This window comes from Dromiciops gliroides, chromosome 2 (assembly GCF_019393635.1).
Source record: "Dromiciops gliroides isolate mDroGli1 chromosome 2, mDroGli1.pri, whole genome shotgun sequence".
NCBI classification, from domain to species: domain Eukaryota; kingdom Metazoa; phylum Chordata; class Mammalia; order Microbiotheria; family Microbiotheriidae; genus Dromiciops; species Dromiciops gliroides.
The window spans coordinates 72,439,865-72,466,460 of record NC_057862.1 but is presented as its reverse complement, the minus strand read 5'-3'; the positions used below and the strand labels follow the sequence as shown (position 1 = coordinate 72,466,460).

The window sequence follows — 26,596 nt, the reverse complement described above, 5'->3', positions numbered from 1 at the left end:
CTTTGTGACACTATGGCCCCAAATTAATTAAGCCGAGGCAAATCTGGTTAGGAGCTAGCTTTTCTGGATTTAGCTAGGCTGGCTTTCAGAGAGTATAGATTATCTATTGGGTCCATCTATTTCCAGTTTTGTGTTCTCTGTAGACTTCAAATCCAGGGCTACTTCTCTACCCTAATGAGACTTTAAAGGAAGACTTGGTATAAATTTAAGGTATTAGTAATGACAATGATTATCATCATTATAATAACTTAAATTATTTAATATTTATCTTTTAAAAAATTCTTCTACTCTCAAAGAATGATCTGCAGGATATTCATAACAGACTCCAATTACCTTATATGGAATTCAGTCTGTAAATACCATTAATAGATGTATGTGCATTTAAGAGTGTATATCGACACAGGTTGGTTTTTTGTTTTTGTTTTTGCTTTGCTGTGGTGCTGACTTCATGGTTCAGATTGATTTTATTGAGTTCTTTACATGATCTGAGTCTGCTGAACGTTCCTGGAAGGAACCATCAGGGAAAGGCCTAGTCTGTCTGTGAGGTTAAGTAAGGGTCAGAGTGAGAGGACTTTATTCCTTGGTGGCTTCCATCTATGACAGGAGGCAGGGCTGCTGACACCCTCTCCCTCCCCCACCACAGCCCCTACATTTCCTTCCGGAGTCATCAGTGTCTCCCTATTTCTTCTAGCATAAACTCCTCTTTCTGGTATTTAAAGTCCTTCGTGCAGCCTAGCTCCAGTCTGTCTTTTCAGACTGATTTCCCATTATCCCAAATTACAGCCAAATTGGCCTTTGCAGTTCTGTGGATGTGGTGCTGTATTTCTCACCGAGGCTGTCCCTCAAGTGTGGAATGATCCCTCTCCTTACCTCTCCTCATTAGAATTTCTAGCTCCTTTGTTTGTTTGTTTGTTTCCTTCCTTCCTTCTTTCTTCTTTTTTTTTTTTTTTTTTTGCAGAGCAATGAGGGTTAAATGACTTGCCCAGGGTCACACAGCTAGTAAGTGTCAAGTGTCTGAGGCTGGATTTGAACTCAGGTACTCCTGAATCCAAGGCCAGTGCTTTATCCACCGCGCCACCTAGTTGCCCTCTCCCAGCTTATTTCAATACTCAGCTCAGATGCTACTTAGTACATGAGGCCCTTCTTGATTCTCTTCCTTTACCCCAAATTGTCATTGCTTTCCCTAACCCTCAAAATGACTTTGTATATATTTTATACTCTCTCCACTACTCTCATCTCCCCAAATCCTAGTCCAATGTCTTATTATGATGTGGAGGTGAGCCTGGGTTCTTTCCCCTGCCCCTTTATTTTCAATATTGTTTATTTTTCCTATTATTTTCTATTAAAATTATTTTACCCACAATTACATGTAAAAACAATTTTTAACATTAGTTTTCTTTTAAGTATTGAGTACCAAATTCTATCCTCTCCCTCCCTTCCCCCTCCCTGAGACATCAGGCAATCTGATATCGGTTATACATATGCAATCAAGTAAAACATTTCCATAGAAGTCATTTTGTGCAAGAAGACTAGAACAGCAATCACCCCCCCCCCACATCTTTATTTTATTTTATTTTTGGTGAGGCAATTGGGGTTAAGTGACTTGCCCAGGGTCGCACAGCTAGTAAGTGTTAAGTGTCTGAGGTTGGATTTGAACTCAGGTCCTCCTGAATCCAGGGCCGGCGTTCCATCCACTGTGCCACCTAGCTGCCCCTGTTTTATTTTATTTTTTTAAGAATTTGTTTTCAATTTAAAATTTTTCCCCCATACCTTAAAAAAAAAGATTGAACTTTCTTTTTTTACTGGCTCTGCTTCCTTATGAATGGGGAGGGTATAGAGAGGGGATAGGATCTGTGTTGGGGAGGGGTCATCTCCACAATATTCCATTTATACACAGAATTAAACAGATTAGCACAAAGCCACTATCAAGATTAGAAGTTGGCAGCACTGGGAGGAAGAATTGGAGACATTAAGGGGAAAGGGGGATCATGTTAAAAATTATAGGTTCTCCCCTAGTTGGAAGTCCCCAGGGAGCTTGATCAGCTTTAACTTAAGAGGAATCAAAAGATCAAAATGTCTTTGGGAAGGCCAAAACTGCTGGGCAAAGGTTAGGGGAAGCGGAGGGTCAGGGGATGGTTCGGCAAATGAGGTGAAGGAACAACTCTCTCCTGTTAGGATCTCTCTAGACCCTCTGGTGTGGCAGGAAGCAGGCAATCTGCTATTCCCACCTCTCTCTTGGGCTTGGGTAGGTCAAGGGTTACAGCCACTCTAGGCAGGGGCCTAGAGGTGGGAGACTTACAAGGGCTTCTTCTCTAGAGAGAGAGAGATCACTACGTACTTCCTCATAACAGTTTGCTTGTAATTTGGACTCAACCCCGATCAGTTTCTTCCCCATGGCATCCTTAGACTTCAGGTAAATTATTTTGCTCTTGAGGGGTCCACAGTGGAGGGCCCAGAAAATAAATACCCACTCCTCTTTCTTGCTCTCTTGGATCTCATAAGTGGTGACTTAGAGGATGTAATGACATTCCTTTTCTGGCAGCGTCTTGACAAAGGTAGCCTAGATGTTATCCACAGTTTGCAGGACCCTTTCGCCCTCCTCCAGTACAATGTTCTTCTGGTCTTCACTCAGGCAGGACAACATGGCCTCCTTGTACTCCTTCACTTCCTCTTGCAGCGAAGACTTGCTCACTTCCATGATGCTGAACATCCCAACCTTCCCATCTCCGACAACCGGTTCAGTGGCCATGGTTCCAGAAAGGAGAGTGAGCCAGCAAGAAAGGGAGCAAATGAGGCAGTTACCCCCTTTACCGAAGGTGGAGAATCAACTGGGGATCCTGGGTTCTTGAAGATTCTGCCAGCAGATTATAGATGCTCTACCATGCTGAAAAGGCTTTGCGTATGGACCAGACCAGGCATGGAGTCTGTAGTTTGAGGGTCAACCTTACTAACTATGGAAAGGGATCATTGGGAGGTAGATTAACAGGGGATGACTTTTTTTAGAGGGGAATGGCAATAATGGAACAAAGTAAAATTAAAACTGTCTCTTAGTGCTTTGTATACCCTTCTGCTTCTTCAGTGATGGTGGCTGAGTAGTGAAAAGTGGGGGAAGAGAGTGCAAAGAATCACATAGTTTTTAGACATCAATGAATGTTCATTTCTCTGTTGCTACTCTAAATGTGAGATCATTGTCCAGTGATTACTGAGTGGGCATATTGTCGGGGAAAACAAGTCATACTAATCTTGACATAGTCTTGCTATAAACAAAATATAAATAAAAACGTCCTTTTAGGTAAATGAAAGGATGGCTCCCAGGAGATGTTCTTCAGAGAGAAGGAGAAAGGAGTTTGTACAGTGGGTTTCATTGTTAGGTATGCTGAAGATAGCTCTAAACAGATTGCTAGCTGATTGTTAAATTTTCAGTATAATCATTTACACCTCAGAAACAGGAAATTGCTACAAATTAGAGCTTGATTTATTGTTTTATTGATTGTTTAGACTTAAGAAAGTGTTAATAATTCAGATTAAATTTAAAGAGGTATGTGTTCTTTTCCCCCCTCTTGAGATCCCAGATATTAAACATTTACCAGCACACCCCTGATTTATATTGCAATCCTAAAGGCAATAGTAACATTATTTCATGAGATATTTGGTCATTATGTATTGCAGTACTGATAATTATTTGTAAAAAGACCAGCATGGAAATAATTATAGCTTATATTGTTGTTGGTCCTTTGTTCTCAAAGAGGATTGTGACATTGGGGTGATGTCATGACTTGCAGTGACTTGGATTTAAGGAAGGGAGGGCTGTGCAAAGTCACCAACCTTACTCTCTCCTCCAGAGCCATCTGGGTCCAGTGGCAAGATATACATCAGGATGACTAGAGAAAGCAATTGGGGTTAAGTGACTTGCCCAGGATCACACTTGTTTGAGATCAGATTTGAACTCAGATCTATCCAGCTTTCAGGGCCAGTGCTTTGTCTGCTGTATGACCTAGGTTCCCCTGCACATCATATACTAACACTATGGAGAAGGAAGTAGCAAACCACTCCAGTATCTTTGCCAAGAGAACCCCAAATGGGGTCACTGAATCAGACATGACTGAAAATGATTGAGCAACAACAAATGTACCAACATGGTTGCTGGGGATGAAGTGGTGGGAAATTCTGTGAAGAACTTGTTAAGACCCTCCAAATTAAATCAGCACACACTTTGATACTTGGTGACTTTAAGCTAAAGCTGGTAAATGTTAAGTTTGGGAAAGAAATATGTGGGAAAGCATGGTTCAGGAAGAGGGAAGAAGGGAAGTTAAAGACTGTATACAGAAGCTTCACATTTCTATCACAAACCCTTTTTTTCATGAAAAAGAATTTGCAAAGAACCCAGAAAACACTAAATAAAAGCATGAAAAAAATAGACACTATTTTAAGACAGAAAAAGACTTGTTATTAATGTGAGATTTGTCCCTGAGTCATCTATCTGTGTGCAATTATACCACTGATTTGTCAGAACTAAGATCAGAATTAGTAAAAACAAGGAGAGAATAATAATGAAACCTATGTAGTCTAAAAGCAAAACAACTTAACCCTGAACTATTTAAACGAGTAACTGAAAATAATAAAAATGGCAAAGGGACAGCAGAAATTGATACCAACAATAATAATTTTATCTAGAAGTTTAAGCAATGCAAATTAATTGGAGACCAAAAGAGCCCAGAAAGTGTCTTAGTCAGCAAACATCTGACTTATTTGCCAAACAGAGAGGGATATTTGGCAAAGGCAATGAAGATTTAGAATATAAATGTGTTTGTAAAATCTTATGAAGGATAATGGATGATTATGAAACAATCTCATTTCATAAAGCAGGAACAGTGGAGGGTAAAACCAATATAAAGAAAGCTTGGCAAGATATCCTACTAAGTCAAGTCATCCCAAGAGCATTCAAGAATGATGGAAGGAAGATGATAAACAGAAGAAAAATGGAAAATATTTGCAAAAATTATTTTGAAAAACTATTTTCTCCTTGGACTACCACACTTGTATCTTAACATTGGATTCTCGATGTGCTTATAGAAAGGGTGGAATAGGGGCAGCTAGGTGGCGCAGTGGATAAAGCACCAGCCATGGATTCAGGAGGACCTGAGTTCAAATCGAGCCTCAGACACTTGACACTTACTAGCTGTGTGACCCTGGGAAAGTGACTTAATCCTCACTGCCCCACAAACAAACAAACAAAAGAAAGGGTGGAATTGGCACTGAAGAGAACAAAGATGGGAAAAGTAGCAGGTTGTAAGCAAGGAAATATGGAGATTTTTCTTTTTCTTTTTCTTTTTTTGCAGAGCAATGAGGGTTAAATGCCTTGCCCAGGGTCACACAGCTAGTAAGTGTCAAGTGGCTGAGGCTGGATTTGAACTCAGGTCCTCCTGAATTCAGGGCTGGTGCTTTATCCACTGCCTCACCTAGCTGTCCCCTGAGATATGTCTTGAAAGCAATACAATTGTGAAATCATTAATATACAAGATAACCCAAGTAGAGGAGAATACCAAATACCAAGGTTAAAGAAAAAACCTCATATCTTAATTATAATTTTTTAAAAGGTGATTGAGAAAACAAGGACCAATATATATGTATATATGTACATATACACACATATATGTATGCTATATACACAACCCACCTACTCTCCTATCCATACAAAATCTTTATGAGAGTTATCTATACATGCACTGAGGAAATCCTTAATGAGGATATTCATAGGCATCAGTCAGGGTTTCCCAAGTGATATTCAACACAGTATTGAAAATTGGACTACATCTTTACAATTATGCAATTAACTGAAATATGTAGAAAATATAAGATTCCATTTTACTTTTTTGCTTGTTGATTACAAAAAACAAAACCAAACAAAAACCCTTTTGGACTCAGTAAAACAAAACATTGCCTTACAAGTTCTTTTCCAAGGTGTGTCCTGTTTATACATAAAAATCATTCATATGCTTTGGAACACATAACTGTAGAAATAAGCCTGTTCAATGACCCTCTGATAATAAGCATTAGGAGAGTCCTAAAAAGGTATCTGACACTAAGGTAGAAGAGCTCCAATGCAGAGTTCAGGTTGAAGATGGATTCTCTATGGATGGTGAGGTCATTCAGATGCTCCTGTTTGTGTATGATATGCTGATTGCATCAAAAACCAGAAAATTGCAGTCTCCTAGAAGAGATCTATGCTCTATCTCTCTCTCTCTCTCTTTTTTTTTTTTTTTAGTGAGACCAATTGGGGTTAAGTGATTTGCCCAGGGTCATACAGCTAGTAAGTGTTAAGTGTCTGAGACCGGATTTGAACTCAGGTACTGCTGACTCCAGGGCCGGTGCTCTATCCACTGCGCCACCTAGCTGCCCCTGTGCTCTATCTCAAAGGAATTTGACCTGATTGTCCATACAAGAAAGACAAGGTAAATAAGGAATATCTTTGCCCAGATTTCAATATGCATTTGGATCGACACCCTCTAGAGTTTGTCCATAAATATGTATATCTTAGCAGACAGTTGAGTCCAGAGTTGAACAGAAGAGCAGATTGGACTCCATTGCTTTTGGGAGATGGCAGAACTTCCTCATTGATCCCAAGCTTCTCATAAAAGCAAAGGTCCACCTTTTTAGTATTAACATTCTATCAGTGTTGCTATATAATACAATTTATGCAAATCATGACATGATAAAAACTGAGACATGAAATATAACTTCCTCCAAAGAGTTAAAAGTGACCATTATGAAGAGGGAAATGGAGAGGTGTAGGAGGAGCGTGAGCAGGCTGCAACAAATAATCTGTGAAGAACTCTGAATAGGAACAGGAGTAAAAGATGTCTTCAAGGAATTGTATGAGAGGAAGAGAAGAGGAGCTGGTCACATGACAAGAAATAGGGATGACAGGTGGACAGCCAGAGAAATCAAGGATGGTTTCAACCATGTTGGAAGGATCCACATTCTTTGGTATGCCTCACTTATGCTGGATTTATGCAATTGATACTTTAGATCCCAAAGTCAGATTTTTCTTTATGTCTATCAGACTTCATCTGATTTGATTTGACTCATAATTTTGACCTGTCCAGATTATTTTGAATTCCAAGTCTGTAATGCAATGTATTAGCATGCCGCCAAGCTTCATGTCATTTACAAATTTAACAAACATATCTTTTATACCTTTATTTGACTAAGTGATAAAATATTGAATAGAACAAGGCCAAAGATGAAGCCTAGGGAAGCATTCTAGCAACTTCCTTCTAGGTTAACATTGATCCATTAATTATGAATCATTTGGGTGTCTGGTCATTCAACCATATATGCATCTAAAGTGATTTGCCAAAAATGCAAGTCTTACCATGCCACTTCCACCTACTTCTTACTCAATAAATTCTCCACTGGCTCTAGGAGAAGATATAAACTCCTCTGTTTGGCATTTTAAGTTCTTCCCAACCAGTCCCTTTCCAGCTTTATTACACATTAATCCCCATACCAAATTCTACAGTACCACCATAGTTGCTTTCTTGTACAAGAAACTCTGTCTCTTCTCTCTGCATTTGCACTGTTTGTTCCCTGTGCCCAGAATATTTTGCATCTTCATCTCTGTCTCTCAGAGTCCCTGGTTTCTTTCATGACTCAGCTCATATGCTGCCTTCTGCAGAAACCCATCACTGGTTCTTTCAGCTTCTAGTGCCTTTGCCTTAGTAATGTTTATTTTTTTGTTTTTATTTATTATTTTATTCATTCATTCATTTATTTATTAATTTCTTTATTCATTCATTCATCCATTCATTTATGTACTTATTAATTCATTCGTTTATGTATCTACTTACCTATTTATTCATTCATTCATTCACTTGTTTATTTGTCTATTCATTCATTCATTCATTTATCTACCTATTCATTCATTAATTCATTAGTTCATTCATTCATTTAATTAATTAATTAGTTAGTTTGTTTATTGTGGGGCAATGAGGGTTAAGTGACTTGCCCAGGGTCACACAGCTAGTAAACATCAAGAGTCTGAGGTTGGATTTGAACTCAGGTCTTCCTGAATCCAGGGCTGGTGCTTTATCCACTTCACCACCTAGCTACTCCTATTTGTTTATTTTTAGAGCTGCTTTGTATGTTTTGAACATAATTGTATAAGTTCATGTTTCCATTAGAAGGCAACCTCCAGGGGCAGCTAGGTGGCACAGTGGATAAAGCACCGGCCCTGGATTCAGGAGGACCTGAGTTCAAATCCGGCCTCAGACACTTAACACTTACTAGCTGTGTGACCCTGGGCAAGTCACTTAACCCTCGCCCTGCAAAAAAAAAAAAAAAAAAAAACCAAAAACAGAAGGCAACCTCCTATTAGAAGGTAAACTCCTGGAGAGCAAGGACTATATCTCCAGTATCATGTACAGTGCCTGGCATGTGGCAGGTGTTTAATAAATGCTTGTTGATTGACTGATCTGCTTTATTGAATCACCAGTGTACATCATATTGTGAGAAACTACCAAAGTCCTATGATTTGCCTTGCCTTTTGCTTACTGAAATATGACATAAGTCCCACCTTTAATTTTTAGCAATCTGACAACCCAGCACTTTTATTTGAGGTATTAAAGAACAACCCCAGGCAGTCTATGCTGAGTGCCTAATGAGTGATTAGAAACAGTAAGTACTCTGGGGATTCAGAAGAGGGAGAGATCACTGTGGTTTAGCATGGTTGAGGGAGGACATGTGACTTGGGTTGGGCCTTGAAAGGACACGTAGAACTGGGGCAGTTGGAGAGGAGGGAGGAAGGCGTTTCAGGTAGAGGGAGCAGCAGGGATGTTCCCAGAGGTGGTAAGGGCAATCTTGCCTAGTTTACAATCTGGCCCTGTTAGTAAGTGAATAGCTTTAGTATTGCCAACTAATAATTCATGTAGCAAGCTAATATCACTCCTCCAATATTCATTTCAGAAGGAACACTTGTTTTATTATTTAATATTTATCGAGCACCAGTGGTGGACTAAGCACCTTTTAAAGGATCCAACCTTTAAAGCACTTCATGATACTTTCCAGAGGCTAGTTAGTGAATTAATTTAGATTTTTTAGTGTGCAGAGAAAATTTGTCTTGTGGTCCTTGTTGTTTCATCTCATTCAAGACTTCTTAGGACAATTGAAAATCAACACCAGAAGACAACAAGCTTTTATTATCTTCTTATCATGTGCCTAGAAGCATGCTGGGTATTAGAAGTACAAGGGCAAAAATGAGAATATCTCTGACCCCTCATGGAACTTGCATTTTATTAAACAAAGGAAGCTACAAGACAACATGTGAATAGATAGGCAAATAATAATAAATATAAAGTATTTTCTTTGGAGAAGGGGATTAACAACTGCGGGGAATCAGGAAAGGCCTCTTGCAGGAAGAGGCATTTGAATTGAGACTTGATATTCTTCCAATTAAAGAGGGAAAACATCTAGTAAAAGTCTTTGCCCAAGTCCAATTGATTGGATCTGTGCTTCCTGCAGGTAAATGATATCTTACATTTATAAAGTGCTTGGAAGTTTACAGAACTCTTTTCTCACAATAACCATGTAAAGTAGGAAGTATAATTATTGTTCTCATTTTATGGATGGGGAAACTGAGGCTGAGAGTGGTTAAAATTATCTTCTCAGGTTCACATAGCTAGTGTCAGAGGTGGGATTAAAGCCAAGGTATCTGGAATCAAGTAAAACATTTTTCCTATTATACCACGCTGAGTCTAACACACACACACACACACACACACACACACACACACACACATAATTTTTTTCTCGTACTGGTTTTGGTACATGTCAGTGACAGATAGCTCTCATATTCAGGTAATTTAGTATTAATGTTGGTAAAATTTGAACCAATAATTTCTATCTCTTAATAATGGTTAGTATAATTCTTATCTGGAATGTGAGGAGGGAGTGCCTTGAAAAGCCACCTTGTAATATCATTGGTAATGAAATGGAATTTAGTAGAAAAGGTATTCATCTTATGGAATTTAGTAAAAGGTGATAATGTATAGGAAAAAGCTCTCGACTTGGAGTCAGAGGACTGGGGCTTGAACCCAAGCCTTGCTACCTGTGTCACTTTGGTCAAGTCATGTAAACTCTATGAGCCTGTTTCATCATCTGAAAAATGAGAGAGTTGAACTAGATAATCTCTAAGGTCCCTTCCAGCTCTGGACATATGTCCTCGGCGCCCATTTGGTAGGGAGGCGTGGTGACAGTGGTGATAGCAGTGATGTTATTACTGAAAGGGCCAGAAGGAGTTTGTCATAACACTCAGCTAGCTATATCACAGTTTTCTATCAAGGAGTCAGCAGAAAGTATTATTTATTGTAAGGTGCTAATGTGGCTACAAGCTCCATATGGAATTATGCAGACTTAAGTAGATTTCTCAGCTTATTAAGGAGCTAAGCTCATGTGGACTGCTGGAGACATATTTATCCTATAGATTCATGTTCAAATATGTACTATTTAGGAAGTAGCAGATAAAATCATTTAAAGCTGTCCTGCATTTAATAAGCCACCATTGACTTTATATGATAATACAAATAATGAAATATATGGAATTTCCCTGGTAACAAAATGTGGGTCCATCCCCTGATATCCAAATCTATAAATACTTATATCTATAGATATATAACTATCTACGTACATGATACATACACACACACATATTTCCATTCAGAAGTCTTTTGCTTATTTGGAATTCCAGTTAACCACTCTGGGCCTCATCCTATTTGGGTGACTAACCAAAGCTGTAATTAGAAATTTCCCAAACTAAAAGTAGTGATGCATATGTGCACATGTATACAAAACACATATGTTGTACATTTTAGAGGGAACGACAGGTGACCTTTAAAAAAACCCCAAAGAATTCAAAAGACCCTTGTTCTTGAACTGGATCTTTCTCTTCTTAGATGTCACCTTTGACTCTTAGTTCCCTGATTTATAAAATTGGGATAATGATGCATAATCTTCCTACCTCATAGGGTTGTCTTGGGGATCAAAAGAGATAATGTATGTGGAAGTGATTTATAAACTATAAAGCCTTATTCAAATATAAGGCATTGTTATTAAATTATTAATACTAGAGTATATAATGATAAATTACCTGAGCCCTTCCAGAATACTTTATTAGGAATTCAGTAGTGATTTCCCCATCTAAACTTCAATGACCAATTGGTGTAATATATTTACTTTTGCCATAGTATTATAAGAATAAAACCATTCTTCCTTCTATGCACTGAAATTGCCTGTCAAACATGTTTTTAGGGAGCTTGGTGAAAATCTCTTTTGATTGCTCCACTCTAGAGAATTGAGATGTTAAGTAAGTTTAGCATTTGTATACTTATTTGGGTGGCTAAGATATTTTAAAAGATTTCAAAATTCCTAAAAATTGAATGCAAGATTAGAAGTAAATGCCACTAAGGAACAAGTGTTTGAAACAACAAAACTGAGCTTGGAATCATTTTAATTTTCTCAAGATTTGATGTCTGTTGTAACACAGAAAACTTTTTAGGTAACAATTTTAAAGGACGTTTAATCTAACTAAAAGACAAGGAGAGACTTAAATTTTACGATTTCCCAGGAGCAAACCCCACCCCCCCTTGCCTACTCTTAGTATTTTTTGTGATTTTTTTCTTCTATGAAGCAATACTAAAATTAGAAAAATCAAATACCCATTAGAGAAATCAAGATTACTTCCTTATTAATTGATACTAGAGATATATAACTCATATCACCATCCTCTGATTACATTTGTTTTGGTCCTTATAAGTCTGCTGTTGTAGCCTGTTGTTATCAGCACAGTGCCAATACTTTCTCTTTTATGCCCTAGGTCTTTGGACTAGCAATTGTCTTCTCTAATTAGGCCTATTCTTTAAAAAGCCACCCCAAATTGCAAATTCCAGAGCTATGCCCCCATCCCCATTCTGTAGTTTTGTAATTAAAAAAATATATTACTTAAAGCAAACAACCCTCTGCCAATTTTCCCTCTTACCTCTCTGATATGTTAGGTAGAAGATGAACTCACACAGTCCTATTTATTAGCTAGGGTATGATTCCTGATGGGAATTTGAAGATGCTAACAAGACATTCTATATTAAATACAATAATTACCTTTGATCTTTCAGAGGCATAAAGTACACTGAAGAATAGAGCACAGTCTCTTTTCTCTTTGCTGGCTCTAGAGAATTGGATAGTGCTTCCCATTATAACTGGGGGTGGGGGTGGGGAAAAGAGATCTGATGAAATACTACATTTTCATGGTTTTAACTTTAAATAAGCATTTCACTCATAGTATAAAAACCCCACACTCTAATGTCTCCTGCAGTTTTGATTTGGGAACACGTCACATTCTTCATTAAAGCAATCACTGTTAAAACAGAGGGGCATAAAGCAACAAAGGATTTATTTCTTCATTAAACTGATGATCCGTATATGAAGCCAATTAACATGATGAGTCTGGTGAACATCAAGTGTAAAGAGGTTAGAGAAAATTAAAAGCAGTCACCTTGGTCTTTAGATAAAGAAAGTACACTTTTATGTTATAAATTATAAGAGTGTCCAAGCGGGACAAATCGGCAAATTTGGCTAATTGGAAAATACATTTTATTGCAGATGAATAAAGGAAAAATAACCTTTTAGTTACCAGCACCCCCTTTTTGTGACCAGGTAGAGAAAATACTGATCAGATCTTGTGTAGGGTCCTGAGTGTTTGTAAAGCCAGAGAGAAATTGAACTTTGGTGTCGTTTTCTTCCTTCCATCCCGCCCCCAAAAGGGGGTGAATTCAACTTGAAGGTTAAGAAAAAATGATTACCCACCGTAGCGGGTTTCACCAGAGGAGTGGGGTGATCTACAGGGGCCAGAGACTACAGGGGAAACAGATTCGGAGCCTTTCGAGTTGTGGTCTGTTTTAAGTGAAAGATTTGTTGACCCTAAGGGGAAATGACTGGGCATACATACACTTGTGTCGTGTTTCCCTTGAAAGCGAAAGCTCGGAGCTGCTGGAGGGGCAAAAGTCTTTTGGTTGTCTCAAAAACTTCAGAAACAAGACTAAAAAGAATTTTCTGGAAGTATCTGTTTTCAGCATGTAAATTGGCACTTTGATATTTCAATACAAAGGCAAGGATTAAATACGGTGCGAAAAATTCAGATAAGTTTCCCAAAAGAGAGAAGGGGGAAAAAAGAGGAACTTAGATTAATGTATGAAATAATGTCTACGAGTTTAACTATTCCCTCTAAGAAGTTATGCAAACTGCTTCAGCAGTCTCTCTTCCCCCCCTTTCGGCTACTCAGTACAAGGACTTAGGACAGCGAAGTAAAAGGGAAAAGACGGGTGGCTCTGTCCAGGGTACTGAACTAGATGATCCTGGGAACGCTGTTGACTTTTGTTGAGATAACTTTTCAGCAACACTAAACACTTTCAAGAGTAAATTATGATTAAGAAATACTACCTACAAATGGTAGAATACTAATGGTAGAAATACTACCGTTCATCTTTCTCCTTTAGCTGCCCACCGGTCCCGGTTACTTGGAGCGAACCTGTCGTTCAGAAAAAGGAACTAATGAAGGTCTTAGTAATTTATATGCACATACAATAGCGTGCGTCTTTTAAAGCAAGGACTCAGAGCGCTCAGCCTTGTTATACAAGCATCTGAGTCTTTAGGACGCCGAGAATAAGTGGAAATCGCCCAGCTGTAGACTGCTAGAGAGGGGGCAACTCTGTCTTCCACCCACGCCTACCCCCGTAAGACGAACAAGCCCCAAGAGCGCTATAATGAAGTTATGACTATTTTATTAAGGGTTGTAGTGATCAGGTGCTCATTTCACCCCCTCTGGGGGCGGGGGTGATTTAGGCTTTTGGCTCTAAGAGCCCCTACTGAACGGGTCCTGTCTCTGGAGTTTAAGAATGGCGGTGCAATCCCTTTTCTTAGCTCCTTTTGGTGGGGAAGAAGACAGACTACCAAAGAACGCATCGCGGGCCCATTCACAAGGAAGTAGGAAGCCTGGAAGTTAAGTTACTCGCTTGTGGTCCAAACCTTTGTCGGCTGCTCAGCTCTCTCTCCAGTCTGCCAATTTGACTGAATGTAAGTTCATCTTCAGGAAAGATTAATGAAGGGTGTCCCATCCTTGCCCCACACAGCTTGAAATCTCCTGGAATGTGGCATTCACACGCCACTCCACCTGCCCATTTCCTACCGGAGGAAGAGTTTTAAACTGTTTCTTCTGAGCAGAGGAGTCAACCTTCCCCCAGGTCAAGCCGAGTTTGTTTTCTTCGCTGAGGGCGCGCCTCGATCCGAAACCCCACCAAATGGTCTTAAATTAAACCGCACATTCCCATGAGCTCTTATTTCAAAGGGTCCACCGTGTATGCCAAAGCGGCAAACAACTGCTTGGCGGTCTCACTCCCCACGATCCCAGAAACACACATGGGTGCAGGACACGCGATTTCTTTTGTTCCAAATACTGTGTCTTTAAGATCGCGCCAGGATTCCGAGACCTTGCGGGGCTCCTTCGCCTTTATTCGGTTGCTGCACAGAACATTATAATGTTTATAAAATATTCAATTTGTGTAGTCTGTCCAAGAAGCAATTGTCCCAAAATAAAATCAGCAGTCTAGACGAAACATAGACACCAGAACTTATCAACAGTTGTCTGACTTGCATCTTCTGATGCATCTTGAGTGGGTCATAATACCAACTTTATTTTCAGTGGTGCATAAATTAATTACACGCATTTAATAACCAAAATATCATTATATTCCCCCTTTAATATCATAAAGGCTTTCCGCCAGGGAAGCACTTAATAGTGCAGGGGGCCATAACAGGCTATTATCCTTGTGTAATGCTATTACAGAACCAATTATACGCCATTAGACTTGCTTTTTTTTGCAGTTTATGTGATTTGATCCAATCCCGCGCCCCTGACTTGAAAATTTCAGCTCGGTACTTTAGAGTTTAATTTTCACCCAGGCAGAGGGAAGGGCGGTCTCTCTCCGCTGAGTGTCTGCCTCGGATGCATTTTAAAAGTAATTGCGAAGGGTCCCACCGCATATCATTTGCAGACTGGAAGCGAGCATAAATCCAGGGACCCCTTGCTGAGAACAAAATCAAACTTTCCTTTTGTACGATCGCTTGGAAAGGGAAGTCGTGTGCAAAGCGTCCCCCCAAAACCCATCCGGCGGGCAATTACCGGCGCTTTGTCAATTTCCAATCCGGGAACCGCTGGGCCTTCGCCACAAGAGCAAGTACCAAAAAAAAAAATCTCTATATAAATATCTATCTATCTCCCTCCCTCCTCCCTCCCCCTTAAATAAGGTTTCAGTCTAAGGAAGCTGAACAGGGGGCCGAGGGAGCACGGAGAAATAGAAATGTTTATAGAATAATGTTTTGTTTGTTTCTTGTTTGTTATGGGGGGGGGGTGAAAAACAACCAACATTCCTGATGTTTGCTGAGAAATGACGGATTTTTTTTTTTTAACACCACGTGGGCCATTTGTAAGGCCCAATAGACCTATCCAAGTTACTCACTGTAGACAGCGCTGGAAATAATCAGATTAAGGCCAATTATGCGTGAGATTATAAAGGCAAGTGCTGAGAGGCAGATCATGCTGTAGACAGATATAAAGACATCTGGCCACTTCCCGAACTCTGTAGAGTCCTTCTGTGACTGCAGCCGACAATTCCCAGCTCCTTACGCTGCCTAGATGTCCCACTGGTGCTTTCGTTTCTACTCGCATTAGGTATGGGCGCCTCATTTTTATTTTCTCTCTCTCTTCCCCCCCCCCCCGCCCCCCATACGTTTAATATTAGTTACTTAACAGAAACCGCTTGTCAAATGGAACCGGATTTCCAGGATGTATTTCGACACCGTTGGAAATGAAGAGAGCCACAGTATGAGGAAGGAAAGGAAAGGAGACTCTTCCCTGCTGCTGTCTGCTCCTATTAGTTTAGAAGAGATAATACTGTTAGGTCTTGGTGTTTGTCTCTTGGTTTTGTCCGCCCCCACTGAAGACTGTATGTCTGTCTCTGCCCTCCCTCGCGGGAGTCGGGGGAGGGGGAAGGGGAGGAGGGGGGAACTTTGGGTTGGAGATATTTGCCTAGGGAGTTAGATGTACGGATGAAAGAAAGAAAGCGTCCATTCTCTTGGACTCCTACGGAAGGATGAATGCATAGACAAATTCCGTTAAGTGGATAATCCTCAAGTTTGAAATTCGGGGGAGGGGGCAGAAAAGGTAACTATGTCTCATCAATGAGAAACAACGACCCTGTATGGGCTGGAGAATGTGGGGAGAAGTTCCCTTTTTGCCTCCAGTCCCATTCAGGGGTGTCACACAGAAGTGGTACAGTTTGGGGGTTGCCTTGAGCCTTTCACTTTCAGACTGAAAGGGGGCGGGGGGCGGGGGTGGGGCAGAGCAAGGGGGCGGGGAGGCAGAAGAGAAGTATAGGAAAGAAAATACCTCTGTTGTTTGCCTTGCAGCCCTGCACCCCAGCCCGAACCTGCTTCCCAGTTTGCAATGTTTTATTTCCACTGTCCTCCGCAGTTAGAGGGTGAGTGTTGTCGGCTCGGATCGCGTGAAAGCTCAAACCTCAACTTTGTGGGTCTGGAGGGGAACGGGAGAGGATATGTTTGGAGAGTATGTATTTTTTGGGGGGAGGGTGGGGGTGGTGCAGCAGGGCTAGTTTGCTTCAAGACCCTTGTAAGGTCCTAAGACTTAAGAGAAATCGCAAGAGAAGCGATAGCAGTGACAGGTTGAGAAATGGTAAGAGAATTGGAATAGCGGCTGTTGGATCATTTTTGAGTTTTTCTTTTCCCCAAAAGTGTTGTGCTAGCTGTTCAGATGTTTCTTGGGATTGTGGTGCCCAGATCTCTCTTGTCTTTCTTCCCTTCCCGCCTTCCTTCTTTCCTTTTTCCCTTCCTTCCTTCCTTTTTCCTCCTTTTTCCTTCTTTTTTCCTCCTCCCTCCCTCCCTCCTTCCTTTTTCTTTCTCTCTGCTCTCTTTCCTTGTCTCCCTCCTTCCTCGCTGCTCATCGTTTTCTACCTCCTGTCCTTCCTTTACTCTTTCCATCTTTCTCTTCTTTTCCTCTTTCTCTTTCCCCCCCTCAGAGTGACATTTTGCCACCTGCCTCCCCTCTGCGGAGAGAGCCCACAGTTCAGCCCCCAGGCTATGGAGGAAAAGCCTATTCCCCCCTCGCTGCACAGATGTTGGTGTCACGCCTCTAATCGGGGGACTTTCTAAACCCGCCTAGGCTCCTCCCCGAAGCCAAAGGGGCAGCATAAATCTTTAATGTTATTTTACCAACATTCTGTAAAATGATTAGGGCAGAGGAGTTGGGGAAAGGTTGTATGGGGTTTCAAAGCTTTTTGTAGCTTTTGTGCTGAGAATTTATAATCATATTAGCCATCTGATGATTGCGTGGGGTTGAGGCCATGGGGCAGAAAAATAAGGCTGGGCAAGGCCTTGAACTTGGTCAGTTTCCATTGTAGGTGCTGATCCATGGACAAATTATAAACAGGTGAAAACGAACCCTTAATTTGAGAGGTGTATGTGAAAAAGAGGCCTTCTTTTCTTTCTTTTCTTTTAAATGATTGGAGAACAGTCCATAAGGATAAGGCTGCACAATAGTGCAGCTTGGCCTACTATCCCTTCCCTGAAATGTTATAGGAAACATGCAAAGCATTCCTTCTTAGCTTCTGTTCCCTTCAACAGAACATGGACAGTGGCTTCCCAGATACTTACAGCTGCCTAAGGGCTTCGCTGTTGTTTCTTAAGAAACTACTGTTTAATACTTGCAACTTTTGCCTCATTCCCCCTTTAAAGAGATGGAGGTGAGTTGTCATCTTCAGATGCCTGCCCTTTAAGGTGGAAACAGATGTTGCTATCAGCTGATGCCTTTGTATGGTATCTGTACTTGATTGTAAACATCCTGCTGAAACCTTGCCTGTGTGTATGCATGTGTGTCCAGATAGTCAAAATTCAGCCTTCCTCTAGCAATGAGTGAGTATTTTGGGGGTATGCTTTTAACTGAATGAGGGCAAGTGTTTTATATGATCACATAATAGAAGAGACTTTTTATTATTATTTTCTTTATTATGACTAATCACTCATGTTTACACAGCACTTTCAAGCTTATAAAGTGCTTTCCTTGCCACAGTCCTGTGAGGTAAGTGGTGAAAAGAAGCTCTATCAGTCTAAGGGTTGAGCCATTTTCACAACTTCTTTCAAAGTTGTTAAAGCTTTAATAACCTGAAACCCACTTTCTGCAACACAGTTATTCTTTTTTCAAATGGCATGGAAAATACATGATGTGAGAATGTTATCTTACCAGTTATTTGGCACTCCTATTGGAAGGGGGAGAACTGAGGGGACATATAGAATAGAATGAATCACTAATCCACTAAGGTTTCAGAGGGAAAATGTTCACACTTTCTCTTGTTATTATTAATTTTTTAAAAATATGGAACTATGGCACAAGTGGCTTCTTCATACATTGGTTTTGTTAGGTTGAGGCTAACTTAGTGACTTTTCATCTCAGCAAGCCAGAGATTATTAGAGCAAGACGAACTTTAATAACATTCCCGCTTTGGGATGTGCACAGCATATCCTGTGGCGCACACATGTGTACATGCCTTTTATAACGAAACATATTTGCACACTAAGTTCTCAAAGAAATAAAGCCAAGCCAGTGTGCCCAGAAAAAATATATAGTAAAGACACAGGGGAAGGTTTGTATTTAACTGAGTGGCTGACCAGATGTGCCTTGTTCTGCTCTTAAACACCTGCCTAGGCTTGGAACAATTACAAACTGATAACCTAGCATTCTGGTGAAAACTGAAGAAGAGGGTACAAGTCCCTGGCAAACAGTGAACATTGAATTCCTTTGTGGCCCAAGATAGAAAACCACCCATAATTCATATTTTGTCCATTTCAACACTAACTTTCTCTTATTTCTTGACCAAGCCTCATAAACTTAGAGCGAAGACAGATGCTGCATAGAGGATAGTCCTTAGCTGACTGGTTAATTGGTTGCACTGTAACTTTCTCTGGAAGAAGGAAAAGCTGTGGGCTTTGATGATGTCCCTCTTCCTGTCATCAGCCTCCTTTTTCCTTCTGCTCCCCTGTCCATTCTGATCCGGCACTTAGTCCAGAAATTTACATATAGTAGATACTTAATAGGTGTTTGTTAAGTTGAATAAAATTGAACCACGGGATAGAAAAGTAGGTATTTTAAAATCATTTCCCACTTTTATGCAAATTTATTCACTTCTTAATTTTGCAAAATGGAGCAAAATGGGTTAAGTTAGTATAGGGAAAATGTACTGTGGATACCATGGGCCAGATACTGACTATCAGCATTTGGAGCATTAATATCCATTTATCTTATTTCTTTATCCATTTATCTTTATTTCTTAGGGCAAAGGTTGATATGTTGTGTTTTAGTTCAGAAGACGTCCCTGGTGTAATGTTTGTAAACCTCAAAGTGGGATATAAAGGAGAACAATTATTTCATCATCACGCATACATATGGATATATTCATGTTATTCACTCTAAGCACATTTTCAGAAAAATAAGTCCCAGTATTGTGAACAAGTCACTCCCCCCCCTTTCCCATTTTTTCATACTCTTCGGAAACTTTGACTATAATTATTACTTACTGATTATTTAGTTTCAAGAAATTATTTGGCTTCCTGAACCATAAATAACTGGCATTTGTTTTGTTTCAAAAGGAGAATGTTTCGCTCCCTGCACTATATGAGGCTTTGCTTTTTAAATTTTGAATGAACCAGGGGGAGAAATGTTTGTAAATTAGCTTGCTGTTTTAAAGAAGAATTTGAATATGCAGTAACATGTAAATAGAAGTCAGGGGAGTACTGTGTCAAAATACATTGTGGTCTACCGTAGGGTCTACTATAACTGATGAATTAAGGAAAATGGAAACATTTTTCACATCTTAGATTTAACTACTTCCTTGTCTGATATGTGCCACCTCTGAATTGTGTTGTCCATTTAATTTGACTGGTAAACCCTTGATAGTTAATAAATAGTGATCCTAATAATAATAACCCAGGTTGGCAAATGAAAAATCCTTTTGTAATCGCAGAAGTCCTTACCTGTTTTCCTAAGGAGCCATCAGGGACTAACAAATAAATAATACACATTTGGAAAGTCTGCAGGCATATTTGGATCTGTGTTTGGCCCCAACTTGTTGGGAGCTTTCTATACTTTAGAAAGGAAAACAAAATCAAACCTCTTCCTTTTGAAGGGAATCCCAGAGCTTTTACTATCCAAGTCTTTACTTGATGCTGGCTACTTCTTTGAAGAAGAACCCCCATCTTAGACTATATTTTGTTCATTGATTCCATTATCCTGATAGTCCTTTTGTTGTTACTTGTTGTAACAGAGCCATTAGGGTGCAACAGATGCATTGTAACAAGTTGTAAATAATATTCATTCATACATTTTCACCCTAAAAAAGTGCTGATATTCAAAGAGATAAATCACTATAATTCTGAGGGTTTTTAAAAAGTTCATTTTCCTCTCTCTAATCCTGCCACATATAGAGATATGAGAAAACAAGAAATTATCCTTAGAATAGATGAGCAATTATTTAGGGATAGCTTAAATGCTCAGATGCTGTCAGGGACCTGGTAACTGGAGTCTTGGTATTTGCCAGATGTGCTACAAGATGCAAGTACCAGAGGGTTCTTGCTTCTTTTCCAAATTCAATTTAATTTGTAAATTAGACTCCAATCCAATAACAATCCAATGAGTATTTTTGGAATCCCTACTCATGTAAGGCATTAGGGGTACAAAGAAGAAATATGACAGAGTTCTTGTATTCAAGAAGTTTACAGTCTGCGGGAGGTAGAGAGATATGAGAAGTACATAAATAAGTATAATACCTGTCAGCTTCCCAATAAATACACCTCCTTAACTTGGGTCATATAACTTTTTTCATGGTGTATTTGAAATAGAAACAACTGGTCTTCTTGGTCAGGAGGGTAGAATAACTCTTTGAATAAGAAAAACATAGTTTCTGCACATGCTGAGGAGTAGGACTTGGGAAAGGTCACTGGGTATTTGGGCATGCTCTATGAATGGGCCATAACTCCCCTTCACCCCTATGGCTCATATTTTGAAACTGGGGGCTCTCCTTGTAATTTGGATTCTCTCTGTTCTCAGTAGGCACTGCACCCTTTGGCAACCACACCACAGGTGATTTTGATGATGGGTTTTTAAGGAGAAAACAACGTCGGAATAGGACCACTTTCACTCTTCAGCAGGTACCTCGTGTCATTTCCTTAGTTATAGGAGTCTTTTGGCCAGGTTCTCATTATCTCTTCTATCCCAACAAAGACATAAAGAAAAATGACTGAATCTGTGTATTATTCAAAGAGAAAATGGAAAATTAGATGGGCTAATGTTGCTAATCTAATTTTTCATTTCCTTGAACCATTTTCATTGCTGACTGGAATCTATTTAGGTTTGGTTTTTTGGTTTTTGGGGTTTTTTTGGTGACCATAAAGGAAGTGTTCACCAGTGGCTTTTTACTTTCCAGGCAGTGTGGACCTATGTTGTAACAATAATGAGAACGACCTCTTAAATTTATATGATACTTTGTTAATTTCAAAGTGCTTTCCCATGCATTATCTCATTTGTTCCCCTAAAAAACCCAAGGTAGAACACAAGATAGAAGTCATAGCAGGGATTGTTTCCACATTTGATATAGGAAAAAAGTTGATTTGGGGGAGGTTGTGACTTGCCTAAGATCTCACAATTAGTTTAATATGCTAGTGACCAGATCTTCTCTTTTCTAGTTTACCACTCTCTCTACTAGGCATGCTTAAAAATAAGGTCATTTGGGGGCAGCTAGGTGGTGCAGTGGATAGAGCACTGGCCCTGGAGTCAGGAGTACCTGGGTTCAAATCCGGCCTCAGACGCTTAACACTTACTAGCTGTGTGACCCTGGGCAAGTCACTAAAAAAAAAAATAAAAAAAAAAAGGTCATTTGAACAGACTTGCTGATCTCCTGGGAGGAGGTGGGTAGGTGGTGGTGACTAGGAAGGAAATCCAAGCATTCAAAAAGATTTTGGATGGCTTTAGATTTATAGTATATGAGAACCAGAAGGACTGTGAGAGAACATTAGTAGTGCTTAGATGTCAGCAAATGCTTTCTCTTCTTCTAAGGGTTAAAAATATAGTAAATTGTACTCATCACACAACAAGCTTCCCTTGGATTTTAAATTCTATGAATTTTAAAGAAAATTCAACAGTATTTAAAAAAAATTAACCTTGTCATAGTGAAATTAGTAAAAAAAAAATCAGGCAACATGCACTAACTAAGCACCTACTGTATACCAGGCACATTCCTAAAGTGCTGGAAAGATCATTAGACTTTTAAAAATCAGGAGACCTGGGTTTGAGCCTTGGCTCCTTTACTTACTAGCTGTGTAACTATGAGTAGAGTCACATTACCCTTCCAAAGTTCAGGTTTCTTCTTAGGAACAGTAACATGATATCTGCTCCTTAGCATCATTACAAAACCCATATTAGTGATGGAAGGAGCCTTAGAAATCATCTGGTCCAACACATTGTTTTTATAGGTGAGGAAACTGAATCCCAAAGAAATAAAGAGACTTGTCCAAGGTCACACAGCTAGTTAGTGCCATAGGAAAGGTTTCAACTCAGGTCTTCAGGGCCCCAGTCCAGGACTACAGGATCATGAATCAAGAGCTAAAAGGGAACGTAGAGGCCAAGTAGCCCAATCTCTTCATTTTGCAGATGGGAAAACTGAGGCCCAGAGAGGTTACTGCTTTGAATTCCATGATCTCTTTTCAGCCACTGGGTTTTTTGTTTTCAGCCATTGGGGTTTAAGAAGATATTCACATTCTGTGGAATAAAAAGCAAACCATCATATTTCTCAAAATTAGGCCTTTTGTATAGCCTGAGTGTAACCCTTAATGTCTACCTGTAGGTAGTAAACATTAGGGCTAGGGTTTGAAGTGAGTCCTTTGACTCCAAAGTCAATGCTCTTTCCACTGAACCATATTCTATATTCCTTTCTAATATATTATTTTTCTCTAAGAGATAATGGATGTGAAAGAGCTTTGTAACCCCTTCCCTCCCCTCCTCCATTATACACATGTAAGTTATTATTAGTGAGACTTGTTTCTGTATTTTGAAGTGATTGAGTTTTTAGATGCAGTCTGGCATTTTGTGATAACTCCTTCCTCACCATAATTTCCTTTGTTTGAGCTGGGAACCTGTCTTTCTACCAAAGGAGATGCTTCTAATGGGTTCTCCAACTCCTATAGCAACCCACTGTTATACCTCAGCATCCTTTGCCTTAGTCCTATTTCTGTCCTTGTTCCACAGTTTCTTATCAATAAACCTTCCTCTTTTAATCAGCTGGAAGCTCTGGAGGCAGTCTTTGCCCAAACCCACTATCCAGATGTCTTCACCAGAGAAGAGCTAGCCATGAAAATCAACCTCACAGAAGCCAGAGTGCAGGTAAACATTCTTTTAAATTATTTAACTCTCTAATATTAAAGCTGGCAAACTTTTTTTTTTTGACATCATGAATGCAGAGTGTACATTTGGCCAAAGAAAGCAAATGAAGACTATCTGTCATTTTCATGATGCACTTTAATAACATCAACATAATGTGGAATATTAGATTAGGTTGATTAATCGGTCATTCATAATTAACTAGTGATAATGTTCTACACTAATTTGTCCGCGTCTCTAAGGTACTAAATTACATCAATGCACATCCATTTCTTTGCTTTGGAGAGAGGGAAAAAAAAAAAGCTGAGACGTGATTCTCTAAGCAGCCCTGGCCACTCTGTAGGGCTGGCTGGGCTAGTCCACCATAGAGCGCCATCAAGTCCAATGAGAAGTGGGTCTCTCCTGGTTTTTAGAAGTTGCTTCAAGTCAGACTTTGCCCTGACATTCAGAATACTTCAAAATTAAGAGTCTTCAAAATGTGCTTGCAATAAAATAAAAACCTTAAATGGCAGAAGCAAGCAGTCACAAAGAGGAGAGTGAACCAGGCATGCTGACAGTCTCTCACCGAGACTTATTTTCAATAGCTATATACTTATTACATTTACGGGCATAAACAAGCTAAGCCCAGCAGATAGGTAGGGGCAAGAGATACCCCAAATAACTCTGCATGTGCTAAAAGCTAGGCTGTCTGGGCCTCACCATTCTTTGAGGACAATGATGGATTCATTTTATTTATGGGGTTTCTTGTGTGCTGTTCCTAGTCTTTTTTATGCAGGGGCTTGGGGTTAAGGCTATGCAAAGATCTAATTGTAGGAAATATAATGGTTTGCCTTTTGTTCCCCTGGGTCATGTTAGTATCTCTTAAAACCCAATGGCTGGATAGAGATAATGGAATTCAGAGCAGTAAATTGGGGATTGTAAACAAATTATTTCCCCTATAATCAGATTATGTGATCCTGATTATTAAATCTGAACATGAATCATTGGTCATATGCGGGCAAATTAAACTGATTATTATTTGGAAATGAAAATCTCCTTTTGCCAGGATACCATAGGTCCTTTTTTAAAATGCCACTTTGGCAATAGCTACCTAAAGACTGAACTGCAAATTGAGATAAATGGGACAATTACTGAGCATTCGGAAGTGGAAGATCATAACTTCTCCCTGAAAGGTGCAAGGGTGAGATAGGGGTGGTAACAATCAGAGGCCGGGAATTGTTGTGGGAGCTGTTGTTGGCTATTATGCAAACAGACAATGGATGCACAGAGTTGTTTGGTCTGCGTTAGCGTGGGACACGGGCATCAGCGAGGATGGGAGAAATGTTTACATTTGTACCCCTTGCTCATTCAAATATGATTAATGCACTCTAAAGCAGAGTCTTAATCTAAGCTGATGTTGTCAAACAATAACTAAATAGGGAAATAAACGACTTCATCATGCTCTTTCCTCAGAAGCCGGCGAACTGTCAGCGCAAAGTCATTAAAATATGATAATGAAAAATGGCTCAATTAAATGTTGTTATAGCTGTGACCTTCATTCAATTAAGACGCAAGAAAGTGCCTGCATTTTGCTTTGCATTTAACTGCCCTAAATTTAGAATATAGATAAAATCATTATTCAACGTTTGCTGATATGTGCAATTAAAAGCCAACTAAATAAATAAAAAAAACCCGAGTTGAAGGAGAATGATAATCGGGGGACAATGTGGGCAGGATAACTTGCCGGTGTGGTCGGTGCCCAAACCAGGCTCTGTGAGGTTCTAGGATTCCAATGGTAAGCCAGTGTGTGAAAGGGAAGAATGGAAGGACTGGGGAAGGTGATTCGAGGCAATGTCACTGACAGGAATGGAGTGATGGGAAGAGGGAAAGTCATACTGGAAGCCAGAAATCCTTTGTTATAGTCAAATTATTTTTAGAGGAAGAGAGGCATAGAGAAAAGAGGTATGGTGTAGGAGTTAGAAGATATGGGTTAGTGACTCTGGACAAGTGACTAAACCTGAATTAGTTTTTTTTCCCTTCAAAATAGGAATGCTATCTGTAAAGTCTACCTCAGTGTATATAAATATAAGCCATTAGTCAACCAATCAATTGCTAAACATTTATTAAGCTCCTACAATGTGCAAAGTGCTATTAATAATTATAATAACAGTAATAGCAACAATAATAATACATCTACAACTGCTGCTAAACCACCACTTTAAAACTAGAATTCTCCTCAAGGGAATAGAGACAGTTTTACTTAAAACCCTTGAATCCAGAAAATGTAAAGAGCTGGAGCATTTTGCTCATTTCTATGGGTCACTTTGGGCTGAACAAGATGAGACTTGCTAGGCTTCCTGTGAACACACCCCCTCCCAATGATGGATTACAGATTATCTGTTGCTTAATCTAGTGCCTGCACATAGTAGGGTCTAATAATTGCTTGTTGATTGATTGATATACTCAAAACACCTCATTTTACTGGGAAAGAGAGATGAAGTGACTTTATCCAAGGTCATCCTTCTGGCAAATGAATTTTAAAAAGAAAAAAAGTTTTTTGAGAACTGAACAGAATTTCAGAGAATTCAAGTCCTTTTATATTTTCTTCTTCTTCTTCTTCTTCTTCTTCTTCTTCTTCTTCTTCTTCTTCTTCTTCTTCTTCTTCTTCGCTAGGCAATGAGGGTTAAGTGACTTGCTCAGGGTCACACAGCTAGTAAGTGTCAAGTGTCTGAGGCTGGATTTGAACTCAGGTCTTCCTGAACCGAGGGCCAGTGATCTATCTATCCACTGTGACACCTAGCTGCCCCCAAGTCCTTTTATTAATACAATGTATTTGGGGAACAAATTTGCTGACTCTGGTGGTTGATGATTTCCAATCACGTCTTAGGTATGGTTTCAGAATCGAAGAGCAAAATGGAGGAAAACAGAAAGAGGGGCTTCCGATCAGGAGGGCCCCAAAGAGCCAATGACAGAGGTGACCCCACCAGTGAGAAACATCAATTCCCCCTCCCCAGTGGAACAAACTCGGAACAAAAAGGATACCCTGGAGGCCCAGCAGAGGTAAGGGAGGACAGA

The 26,596-nt window shown here is 39.7% G+C and overlaps 1 protein-coding gene and 1 pseudogene across 2 annotated transcripts in view; one reads left to right on the top strand and one right to left on the bottom strand.

The window, feature by feature from the left end:
• Positions 1-2,257: 2,257 nt before the first annotated feature.
• On the bottom strand, positions 2,258-2,749 carry LOC122738300 (annotated as a pseudogene).
• A 13,777-nt stretch (positions 2,750-16,526) lies between these two features.
• Positions 16,527-26,596, top strand: part of DRGX (dorsal root ganglia homeobox) — a 48,548-nt gene continuing 38,478 nt past the window's right edge. Inside the window, exons 1-4 of one of the 2 annotated variants that reach the window (XM_043989341.1) lie at positions 16,527-16,583; positions 21,218-21,318; positions 23,444-23,545; positions 26,409-26,581. In XM_043989341.1, the coding sequence (XP_043845276.1) occupies positions 16,550-16,583; positions 21,218-21,318; positions 23,444-23,545; positions 26,409-26,581 (410 nt within the window). In that variant the 5' untranslated portion in view covers positions 16,527-16,549. The remainder of the gene's footprint in view (positions 16,584-21,217; positions 21,319-23,443; positions 23,546-26,408; positions 26,582-26,596) is intronic. The other variant, XM_043989342.1, reaches the window with a different exon arrangement.